Source organism: Bufo gargarizans, chromosome 3 (assembly GCF_014858855.1).
Source record: "Bufo gargarizans isolate SCDJY-AF-19 chromosome 3, ASM1485885v1, whole genome shotgun sequence".
NCBI lineage: Eukaryota > Metazoa > Chordata > Amphibia > Anura > Bufonidae > Bufo > Bufo gargarizans.
In genome coordinates, this window is record NC_058082.1 from 596,659,008 (window position 1) to 596,671,656 (window position 12,649).

General features: G+C 51.2%; 1 protein-coding gene across 4 annotated transcripts in view; it reads left to right on the forward strand.

The window, feature by feature from the left end:
- ITSN1 (intersectin 1) overlaps positions 1-12,649 on the forward strand; it is a 132,830-nt gene that overhangs the window by 59,921 nt on the left and 60,260 nt on the right. For 3 of the 4 annotated variants that reach the window (XM_044284451.1, XM_044284453.1, XM_044284454.1), the window contains 2 exons: positions 9,811-10,040; positions 12,103-12,221. In XM_044284451.1, coding sequence (XP_044140386.1) covers positions 9,811-10,040; positions 12,103-12,221 — 349 coding nt within the window. The remainder of the gene's footprint in view (positions 1-9,810; positions 10,041-12,102; positions 12,222-12,649) is intronic. The other variant, XM_044284452.1, reaches the window with a different exon arrangement.

A 12,649-nucleotide genomic window follows, 5' to 3' on the forward strand; every position in this document is an offset into this window, starting at 1 on the left:
ATATTGCTGAAGCTCAGCCCCCATCATCATTTTTATTATAGTTTTTGTAACTATTTTTAAGCACTTCTTCTCTGGGTGCAGCCATATTGGAGACGCCCTTTCTTTCTGTATTATCTGTATAGCCAGTACAGCCCGGGGGCAGGGTGTGTTTAACACAGCGGCAATTGGGAGTTAATGAAGTTCTCTAAAGGTCATGTTATGTAGGCCTTATGTTGGCTTTTCTGCTGCTGACTTCAGAGCATACTTTGCAGTGATTGCCTGGTCCATAATGCCTCCCCTGACCCTGTATAATGTACGGAGAATGTGTCCCTGCTACAACACTGTTGTGTTCTGTGGGGCACCGGGAACTCTTTTTGGGCATTTTTTTTTTTTTTTTTTTTTTTGTCTTTTTGGGTGGGGTGAAAGGTAGTTTTAGATATGGCAGCGGCCCCTTTAAAATGAATAGGTCTTCATCCAGTCCTCAGAAAATGTGGATTGGATGCGGGACAAAAATACAGTCTTGTGCATTGAGGCCTAAGAATCTGAGAAATGTCAAATGATTATAGCCTTCAAGAAATGATGGGATCCGGCCCCTCTTCTAGAGCGTATGGTGTTATGTTCACACACAGCAGATGTATAGCACAGTGTCTACGATTGATGTGTTTATAGCGTTTGTAGAAATGAGGGGCACGTGCCGCAGCAACAGCTCCAATCAGATGTATGGAACAACATGGCGCTACCTAACTAAATTTACAGATCCGCTCCCCTTAAATTTGTGTTTATCAGCATTATATATATATATATATATATATATATATATATATATATATATATATATATATATATATATATATATATATATATATATATATATTACAGCAGCATTTGTGGATGTAGTCGGGTGCAAAAATCCTCTAACCTTAGGCAACTCGGTCAAGTATGGTTGTAGAAATTCCAAAGAAGAGGCAGCACTCCGGAGTATCAGTAAAACGACCCACTTTATTTCCCCTGTGCAACGTTTCAACTGCTCCTTGCAGTTGAAACGTTGCACGGGGGAAATAAAGTGGGTCGTTTTACTGATACTCCGGAGTGCTGCCTCTTCTTTGGAATTTATTTATATATATATATATATAATATATTTATGACCAATAGTAACTTGTTGCTTAAAGAGGACCAGAGGGTCCAGACATTATGAAATAAGTAGGGGGCTGTGTAGGGTGTAATTCACGGATGTAATATCGCTTACTAGTTAGTCTGTCCGGCGCCCCGGTTCACTTTGCCCGTCTGATATGCTAATGAACAGCATCGGTACAAAGAGGAGGAGGAGGAGACTGCCCTGTTTCTCAATGGGCGTCTCCTCCCTGGTTGTGACACTCTCCACTGTGATTGGACCGCGCTATAGCCAGGGAGAAGGAGACGCCCATTGAGAAACAGGCCAGTCTCCTCCTCCTCCCTGTACCGATGCTATTCATTACCATACCAGGCAGGAAAAGTGAACGGGGGCCACAGCGGGAGAACTGAGCGCCAGACAAACTAGCAAGCGATATTACATCCGTGAACTATGCCCTACACAGCCCCCTACTGATTTCAAAATGTCTGGACCCATGAAAGGTCCTTTTTAGGCCTCATGCACACGACACTTGTTTTTGTTCCTCATCCGAGCCGCACCCATTCACTTCAACGGGGCCACAAAAAAGATGCGTACAGCACTCCGTGTGCTGTCCTCATCCGTTTCTCTGTTCTGTGGTCCGCACAAAAAATATATAACCTGTCCTATTCTTATCCGTTTTGTGGACAAGAATAGGCAGTTATATCAGTGGCTGTCCGTGCCATTCCGCAAATTGCGGAACGCACACGGAAGCCTTCCGTGTTTTGCAGATCCGCAATTTGCGGACCACAAAATACACAACGGTCGTGTGCATGAGGCTTTATTAATTACTCTAAAAATGAAAATACTATTATATGAAATTAAATAGATATAAACCAAAATGTACAATCCTAAAAATCTTATTTCACCCAAAAATAAGTTACTATTCAATTACCTATGTATACTACTAACACTTTTCTATTTATACTCTTTACGACAATATTGGGTCATATCCCCATTTTCACCCAGGCAGTCCCCATTTCATGCTCAGGTGCGTTCCCTTGCCCTGCGCTGGACCACACAGGGCAAGGGCTGTCTGTTTATATTATTACACTACTAGGCGGAGGCTTCCACCAGATCTCCAAAAAATACCTTTGCCCTGCGCGATTCAGCGCATTTCATGCTCCGATGCTCATACCAGGGGGGCTGCCTGGGTGAAAATGGGAGTATGTCTGGGTTCAGCTCTGATCCTGGACAACCCCTTTAACCACTGCACTAAAATTCGGATACAAAAAGTTACACTTTTTAGGGTCCATTCACACATCCGTGTGTGTTTTGCGTATCCATAAAACACGGACAATGGCAATGTGCATTCCGCATTTTGCGGGCCGCACATTGCTGGCACTAAGAGAATATGCCTATTCTTGTCCGCTTTTGCGGACAAGAATAGGACATGTTCTATTTTATTCAGGATCGGAAGTGCGGGTCCGCAATTCCGGTTCGGATGTATGGGTCCGCAATGTGAAATGGAATTGCGGATGTGTGAATGGAGCCTTATTGTAAGCAATGAAAACCATAGAATTTATATTTCTTATAATACTTGTTAGAAGTTTGTAACTCTCCAGATAAAAAAGAAGTACTAAAACTCAATAAAAATGTATTGTAAAAAAATAAAATAAAAAATGTAGTACTACCAATTGGTAGCTAGAACTAATTGGCATGCTTTTCCCAGCAAGCATTGCCTGTGAGACTCCCCGCACCAGCTGGATCTTCACAAGGAGAACCAGTACCTCCGGAGAGCTCACACTTTGCCGGAATATTTCCCAATTATTATTATTTTACGCACCTTTTATAGCGCTGATATTTCTCGCCCATTTTCCTTGGGGGACACAGACCTTGGGTATAGCTCAGCTCCCTAGGAGGCGTGACACTAAGTAAAACTGTTAAGCCCCTCCTCCATCAGCTATACCCTCAGCCTGGAGATAGAGGCTACCAGTTTTAGCTTAGTGTCCAAGGAGGCAAGACACTCCCTGCTACTGCAGGGCTGTTTTCTCCTTGTTATTTTTACTTTTTCTTCTAATTTTGTTATTTTATTTTTTCCTAGGGATACCAGAGACGCATTAGACCTCTCTGCTCTCCCGGGGTTGAGCTGCGCCAGTGCCAACTTATCTGCACTGCTGCCTCCCCCACAGAAGCAATAGGAGGATCTGGGCAGCAATGGCTCCCCTACATCCCGCCAGCTAGGGGGTCGCCCGCACGCCAAGCCCCTCTTCCAGCTTCCTGCCACTGCGGTGCCAGTGGCTGAAGGGGCGACCCTGCTGGAAAGGACTGAGGGTGAAGACGTCGCACGGTGAGATGGCTATTCCAGCCCATACCCCGTCCCTATCTGCAGCATCTACCCCTCTGGGTAAGGGGGGCACCCGTGGTCGCTCATTCTGAGCGCTCATCTGCAGGACAATGCAGCACAGCAGCATCCTCAGCACCCCCACGCCGTTCCCCCCCCCACGCTGCTATCTTTCTCCCCCCCCCCCCTCCCCCTCATTCGGGGCTGACTCCATTTTTCTCTTCTCTCTCTCCCCCTTCCCGCCGAGAACGGGGGGCGGGGCTTAGCGGTCCCGGCAGGGGGCGGGGCTTACGCGCGCAGTCATTTTGGGGGCGGAGCTACGTTCTCCTTCACAGGAGACATTTCAAGCGCTGGAGGGGGCGGAGCTTGTTCCCCGCGCTTTCTGCTGAGGTTTCCCGCGCTTCCTCACTCCTGACAGGAAGCTGGGACACGGTGGGGGACTCTAACCTCCTGTGTACATCGCTCGGCTTCTGTGGGCGCTCTCTGCTGCTCTCTGCTGCTCACTGCTGTTCACTGCTTCTCTGCTGCTGCTGATCTGGGCCATCTCCTGACGTTCTTCTGAGGCACTGGTAGGACAGTTAACCCTCTCCTAACCCTCCTGGTCATAGCTGCTATAACCCTTTGTGGTCTCTATATTAGAGTACAACCACACTTCAGCATGTCAGATCCCACAGGTGCCCCCAAACCCTGGTACCATGCCTGTACCGCCTGTAAGGAACTTTTTCCGCGGGGGCAATCTGAGCCGCATTGCCTTGCATGTCAGGCCCCGGTGCAGGGCCCGCTTCCCGCTGCGCCCCCCGGTGCCTCTGAACCCCCTGACTGGGCTAGGTCTCTGTCTCAGGCGGTGGAAAGCCTTACACACGTAGTGGGCCGTCTCGTGGATAGACCGCCTCTCCCGCAGGCTGCCACAATCCCTGTCGCACCCGCTGGGACTACCGTTTCTGCCGCCCCCACTGGTTCCCTGCCTCCCAGCGAATCTTCCAGGGCCCGGCATACTCAGAAACGTTCAAGGGTTGAGCGCACATCTTCTCCAGATGCTTCGCTCTCTCCGCCATGCGTGCGAGCTCAGTCAAGTCTATCCTCTCAAAGGGATACGCTTTCTGAGGGAGGACTGGCGGATTCGGACGTGGACATGGACTCAGAGCTTCCGTCCAAATTGGCGTCCGCGGTGGGGCATCTTGTCACTAGCATCCGTGATACCTTTCAGCTACACGATGACCCCCCCAGCTCTGAACAGGCCGGCGTGTCCTTTCTCCGCCCCAAACAGGCCTCCAAGGTTTTTCCCATACACGCTGATTTTTCTTCTGTGGTATCCAAGGCTTGGACTCGGCCTAACGTCCGCTTTATTACACCCAAAAAGCTGGACATTTGTTATCCCTTTCCAGCGGATTCTGTGACCACGTGGACATCCCCGCCTAAGGTTGATCCTCCCGTGGCTCGCCTGTCCAAAAGCACTACTATTCCTGTACAGGACGGATCTTCCCTCCAGTCTGTTGAGGACCGTCGTACGGAATCCCTCTCCAAGGCCATATTTACTGCCTCTGGTTCGGCCCTTAGACCGGTCTTTGCCTCCGCCTGGGTTGGCAAAGCGGTCTCTGAATGGGGTTTGCAACTGGAACGGGAGTTAGGGTCGGACGTCCCTGTTCAGGACCTCCGTTCCTTAGCCCAACTAATTGTTCAGGCCGGAAAATTCGTCTGTGAGGCCTCCCTTGATGCGGGTGCCCTCATTGCCCGTTCCTCTGCCCTGGCAGTTTCTGTCAGGAGGGAACTCTGGCTGAAGGTTTGGGTGGCGGACGCCGCTTCCAAACGCTCTTTGGCCGGCCTACCATTCACAGGTTCCCGCCTGTTCGGAACCCGTCTGGACGAACTTATATCAGAGGCCACGGGTGGGAAGAGTACTCACCTCCCCCAGTCCAGGCCAATGGGCGCCCCCCGTGGTCGCGCTGGTTCGTCCCATTTTCGGTCCTTTCGCAAGCCCACCGGGTCTAGACCCGCGGCCAGTTCTTCTTCCTCTGGCCCAGCCCAGGATAGACGCAAGAAGCCGTTTTTTCGGACGCAACCTACCTGGCGCAAGTCCCAGCCTGCACGGGCTCCCACAGGCCAGCAGCCCTCTGCCTGAAGGTGCGCCCCCACCTTCTCCTATTCAGGAACGTATGGCGGGCCCACATCTCAGACGCATGGGCGCTCGAGATTGTATCTTGCGGATACAAAATCGAATTTGCGTCCATTCCGCCAGACCGTTTCTTCCGATCCCGTCCTCCGCGAGATCCCGTACGAGTGGCCGCCTTCTTCGCGGCCATTCACTCTCTAATGGACAAGGGTGTCGTCGCCCCCGTGCCTCCGACGGAAAGGTTCAGGGGGTTCTACTCGAACCTCTTTGTGGTTCCCAAGAAGGAAGGCTCAGTGCGTCCGATCTTGGACCTAAAACGCCTGAACCGTTTTCTCCGACTGCAGAGATTCCGGATGGAGTCTCTCAGGTCCGCAGTGGCCTCCCTGGAAAGAGGGGATTTCATGGCCTCAATTGACATTCAGGATGCATACCTCCACGTTCCGGTTGCTCCATGTCATCACCGCTTCCTGCGCTTCGCGGTGGGGGACGATCACTTCCAATTCGTCGCCCTTCCCTTTGGTCTGGCGACGGCTCCTCGAGTGTTCACCAAGGTCCTGGCCCCTGTCTTGGCCCTTCTACGTTCAAGAAGTGTTTTTCTTCTCCCATACTTGGACGACATCCTGGTCAAGGCACCCTCCTTCTCTCAGACATCCCGCAGTGTGGAACTCACTCTGGAGACCCTGACGCGGTTCGGTTGGATTATCAACCACCCCAAATCTTCCCTTACCCCCTCCAGACGGCTGATCTTCCTGGGGATGCTCCTGGATACAGAGTTGGCGGAGGTCCGCCTTCCGTCGGACAAGCGTCTGGCCCTTCGCGGGTCGGTTCGCAGTCTCCTCCGTCATCACCGCCCTTCCCTCAGATCCAGCATGCGGTTGTTGGGAAAGATGGTTGCCTGTTTCGAAGCGGTGCCGTTCGCACAATTCCGATCCTGCACCTTTCAGAGGGCAATTCTGTCGGCCTGGGACAAATCACCGAGGAGTCTGGACAGGACCTTTCTTCTGCCTCCCCTGGCTCGGGCTTCCCTCGGCTGGTGGTTGCATATCCCTCTAAGGGGGAAGTCCTTCCGTCCACTGAACTGGCTGGTGATTACCACAGATGCCAGCTTACGGGGGTGGGGGGGGGGGGTTTTCCCTCCCCGGTCCGTCCAGGGCGTTTGGTCTCTATCGGAGTCCAGACTTCCAATCAATATTCTGGAACTGAGGGCGATTCTTCTGTCCCTCAGACACTGGACCCATCTGCTGAGGGGCCACCCTGTTCGGATCCAATCGGACAATGCCACGGCTGTGGCATACATAAACCATCAGGGAGGCACTCGCAGCGATGCAAGAGGTGACCCTCATTCTCCTCTGGGCGGAGACGCACGTGCCGGCCTTATCTGCGATTTACATCCCGGGGGTGGACAACTGGGCGGCGGATTTCCTCAGCCGGTCCACCATCGACCCGGGAGAATGGTCCCTGCACCCAGAGGTGTTCGAAGCCCTTTGTCTTCGCTGGGGTCGCCCCGACGTGGACCTCATGGCCTCCAAATTCAACCACAAGGTCCCCCTATACCTGGCCAGGGCACGGGACCCGAAGGCATACGGCGCCGACGCGCTCGTCCTTCCGTGGCGCGAATTCTCCCTTCTGTACGTCTTTCCTCCTTTTCCCCTCCTGCCACGGGTTCTTCGGAGGATCGCGGCAGAGGGCGTCCCCGCGATTCTAATCGCCCCGGATTGGCCCCGCCGGTCTTGGTACGCCGACCTAATGATGCTGTTGGCAGACGCACCGTGGCCACTGCCCTCCAGGGAAGACCTTCTCTCTCAGGGACCGATCTTCCACGAGCATTTAGGCTCGCTACGTTTGACGGCGTGGCTATTGAGACCGCCGTCTTAACGCGACGGGGTTTCTCCGCGGACGTAGTCCGCACCATGATCCGGGCTCGTAAGCCCGTATCCTCTAGGATCTACTATAGGGTTTGGAGGTCCTATCTGGGGTTCTGTGAGTCCCGGAGCATCCTACCTCTCCGGTTTTCTCTTCCCACAATCCTGTCCTTCCTCCAGTCGGGTCTGGACCTGGGGCTGTGCCTCAGTTCTCTGAAGGGTCAGATTTCGGCGCTGTCTATTCTTCTCCAGCGTCCCCTGGCCCCTCTAGGGCCAATTAAGACCTTTTTACAAGGGGTGGCTCACTCTGTTCCGCCGTACCGCCCTCCAGTTCCTTCCTGGGACCTGAATGTGGTGCTCTCGGCGCTCCAATCAGCCCCCTTCGAGCCTTTACGGGAGGTCTCCCTTCGCCTTCTGTCCTGCAAGGTCATCTTTCTTGTGGCCGTCACGTCTCTCCGACGGGTGTCGGAGTTAGCGGCTCTTTCTTGCTCCGAACCTTTCCTGATCTTCCACCAGGATAAGGTTGTGCTTCGGCCTGTCCCGACTTTCCTGCCAAAGGTGGTCTCCGCCTTTCACATCAATGAGGACATCGTCCTTCCGTCGCTCTGTCCCTCTCCTTCCCACCCCAGAGAACGGGAACTGCACCGTCTGGATGTGGTCAGGGCGTTGAGGATTTACTTGGAGGTCACCGGGTCCTTTCGGCGCACGGACTCCCTGTTTGTGGTTCCGGAGGGTTCGCGCAAAGGGTTGGCGGTCTCCAAGGTGGCTATTGCCCGTTTCATTAAACTGGCGGTGTCTGAGGCTTATCGAGCCAAGGGCAGACCTCCGCCTTTCGGCGTCACTGCTCATTCCACCAGAGCAGTCGGAGCTTCCTGGGCGCAGAGGCATCGGGCCTCGGCTGAACAGTTGTGCAAAGCAGCCACTTGGTCCTCTCTGCACACTTTCACAAAGTTCTATAGGGTGCATACGCATGCATCAGCGGATGCTGCTTTGGGCCGCCTGGTTTTGCAGGCAGCGGTTTCCTGATGCTCTGGTGGTGTTCCGCCTTGGGTTTGTGGTCCCTCCCTTCTTGGACTGCTCTTGAACGTCCCAAGGTCTGTGTCCCCCAAGGAAAATGGGCGAGAAAAGGAGATTTTTGTATAACTTACCAGTTAAATCTCTTTCTCGCTCTTCCTTGGGGGACACAGCACCCACCCTTCTGTGTTTGGTTACAGGGTTATGGTCTGGCGCCCCGTTGGGTTGCTGGCTGGTTGTTTCCGTTATTGGTTGTTATCCTTTCACTACTTGGACACGCAACTGGTAGCCTCTATCTCCAGGCTGAGGGTATAGCTGATGGAGGAGGGGCTTAACAGTTTTACTTAGTGTCACGCCTCCTAGGGAGCTGAGCTATACCCAAGGTCTGTGTCCCCCAAGGAAGAGCGAGAAAGAGATTTAACTGGTAAGTTATACAAAAATCTCCTTATTCCGCAGCTCTTTACAGACGTTAGCATCAGTGTGAATTATCTTGCAGGATTGTATTTCGTCATCTGCGTATCTGTTATTCAGGGCGATAGCTGAGAGGAATAGTGACAGTGCAGAGCAAGTCAGGCCAGACAGAGCGCCAGAGCAGCAGCGCGAAGCCGCCACGTGTCGGCCAACGAGTGTACAGAGAGGCTTTAGCTTGACCTACCTGAGAAGCGTGTTCTCCTTGTTTAGGTACATGTGTAATCGGAGAAGGTACAGAGGTTTCTTCGCAAACATCTCCGTTATGTCATGGTCTAAAATGATGTACTGGTTCAGATTAAAGGGGTACTCCCATCCCTTTATCATCGTGGGGTCTGACCTCCCCCGACCTTAAGGTGATCGCACATCTTAGTGATATGCTATGACTTTGAATGCGGTTGAGCTACGCCTAGGCTACGTGACCGATGGTCGTGATGTCACTGGCCTATCGGCAGGTGCAAAACAGGCTTTAGGGTCCATTCACACTTCCACAATTCTGTTCCGTATTTTGCGGAACGGAATTGCGGACCCATTCATTTCTATGGGGCTGCCCGGATCCGCACTTCCAGGTGTACGCAATTCCGTTCCCGAAAAAAAATAGAACATGTCCTATTCTTGTCCGGACAAGAATAGGCATTTTCTATTAAGTGCCGGCGATGTGCGGTCCGAAAAATATGGAACACACATTATCGATGTCTGTGTTTTGCGAATCCGTGGATCCGCAAAACACACATGGACGTGTGAATGGACCCTTAGCCAGGAGTTTGTGCAGTTCTATGAGTTTCCTGCAGAGGGTGCTCCATTATCCTTTTGGAGTCCAAGCAAAATTACTTGGACCATGGCAGGTTTTAATGTACAGGAAGGTGGGCAGTAATGGATCAGGTCAGTTCTTGGGCGTTAACCCTTGCTTGTGTATTCACATCTCCTGGCTCCCTCTGTCCTTCAGGAAGGCACAAGATCAGGACAAGCAATGGCAGGACCGCGTGAAGCAGGAAGAGGAGCCTCCGCGACACAAAGTGCTGCCAGATGAGCAGAAGCTGAAGAGGGAGGAATCGTTAAAGAGGATGGAGGAGGAGAGGAGATTGGAGATTCAGGAAAAATCCAGCAAGCTTTTCCAGCAGCAGCCGCCGCCTGAGCCGATGAAGCCTGGAGGACAGGTCCCCTGGACAGGTACAGGTGTGTGCTGGGGGCTTGGCATGTATAGCCAGAATGCTGCTTTGTGTGAGAGGTCTTAGTACTAGGGCCGAAACGATTCTTCGAATAATTTGATTAAATCGAGTCCAAAAAATCCTCGATTCAGTTTCCCTGCATCGAGTAATCGTTTACATCACATGATCACGGAGCGGGAGTGAAATTAAGCGTCTCACTCGCCGCTTCCGTGTCCTCTGGAGTCCAGAGAGATGGTACCGCCCTGCAGTCAGGACTTTGCGTAATGCGCAGTTGCGCACATACATCGTCAGCACGCTGGCTAACGATGTGTGTGTGACGTAAGGTCCCAGTGCATGCTGGGATGAAGACTGTCTCGGACTCCATGTGTCTGCGGCTGCGCCCTCCTCACTAGTGCCAGTGCCATTAGGTAATTTAAGTTAACAGCACCAGAGGCACGCCAGGGGGAATCGGGGGCACTCACTGTAAATTGATATTGAAAGGCAGATGGAGAGTGGTTAATGGAGGCACCACCTTGGCACGTATAAAGTTATTGGTTTAGAGAGGGGTTAATGAAGGCACCTCCAAGGTGCTTTCATTAACCCCTACAAACCAATAACTTTATACATGCCTAATGCCAAGGTCCTTCCATTAACCCCTCTCCAAACCAATAACTTTATACATGCCTAATGCCAAGGTGTTTGCATTAACCTCTTCAAACCAATGCAAATTGCAATGGCATCATGTATAAAGTTATTGGTTTGGATGGAGAGATCTGTGTGAAGTTGAAGGAGACGGAGTTCACAAATCACAACGTAACCCGAGCCTGCTGGAGTGTACCGTAATGGGTATAGCCGGATACAACCAGCTATATGCTCTGCTCTCATAATCTTATTGACAATAATGTGGTCCAAGGCCATCTGGCCATGTTCTGGCATTCATACTGGATATCGTCCAAACTTGGCTTGAATGCTGTAACAAGGCCCGACCCTTTACACCATTACAGTCAATTGCTGCAGCAGCCGGCAGTATCCAGTTATACCCGATATGGTACATTAAATGTCGGCGATCTGCGTTATGACCCATTGCAGTGATTAGCCCCAGGTGCCTCCAATGCCTACTTAATTTCATTCATTTGCAAAGGTTAAAAGCCATGGGTAAAAACCACAGCATAAATTGAGATGCTGTTGATTGAAAACTCGCATTGCAAGTCAGTTAATGGTTGTAGTCAATAACGCCAATAAACTAATGCTGTATTCACTATATAAATAAATGAAGTTTTTTAGCAAATATATTTTAATCAAAATAATTTGTGCCCATCCACCACGGCAAGGTGAACTCCTACTCCTCTCCTTGTGTAAATGAATTGGGTCATGCTGCAGTTCCCTGCACAGCCGGGTGGTCTGGAGCACTGCAGTAACCTAGTAACATAGTTTCTAAGCCAAAAAAAAATCCCTCTGTCCATCCAGTTCGGCCTGTTATCCTGCAGGTTGATCCAGAGGTAGGAAAAAAAAAAAAAACGGAGGTAGAAGACAATTTATTGTGAGGTTTAAGACCATTTCTTCCCGACTCCAATCGGGCAATTTAGTGCATGGGAAAACTTAGAAGGGGTTGCAGGATCAGTGGGGTCTCGGGATAGGTGGACACCCCTGAGGTCAGACCCCCTACCTGTTGTAAAGTGGAGACATTTGGTACAGTAATGATTTATGTCTAGCTTTTGTCATTTTTACTCCAATGCTTGCAAGGGGCTACTTAAATATGATATTTAAGTCTTAAAAAAATCTCCTTACATTCTGTGTGCGCAGCTCCTGTGCAGACCTATAGGTCTCCATCTTTACAGACAGCAACCTAGCCCTTTGTGTAGTCTTATCCCACAGGTGTTTTACTCCCTTCTGTCTGACCCCCCCCCCCCCCCCCCCCCCACCCTTCTACTATGCGATCAGACCACATCCAGGATTTATAGTCTGTATCCTTGGGTCTGCCTAGGAACTGTGGACACAAAACAACTTGCCAGCCTGCAAATAATGGGGTGCACAGATCCTGCCTGTATTACACCCCACTATGATGTATTTTTTTTATTCTTCTTCTTTAGAGAAAGCGCCACTAACAATCTCTCAGGGGGACGTGAAGGTCGTATATTACCGAGCACTGTATCCTTTTGATGCAAGAAGCCATGATGAAATCACCATCCAGCCTGGGGATATAATCATGGTAAGCTCCAAAATAGTAGGGTGACTCCTGCCAAGCAGCTGGGGTCCAGTCACAGGTCTGGTGACTCTCTGTTCTTTTCTATATGTAATATCACTCAGATCAGGAACTTGGTCTGTAGCATGGTGTACCATCCTCCAGGATAGGTCACCAATATCAGATCAGCGGGTGTCGGACACTCGACACCACCGCCGATCAGCTGTACGAGGAGACGGCACCGATGCTGCCTATGGCAAAGACCATGGACCGCAGCAGCGGACAGGAAGAGAGAAATGAGATGGCACATGTGCATTGCGAGCGCATTCTCCGTGGGCAACTGATTAGCGGGAGTGCTGGGTGTCGGACCCCCGCCAATCTGATATTGATGACCTATCCTGAGGATAGATCATCAATATAAGAGAGCCCAGAGAACCCCTTTTAAGGGTCCATTC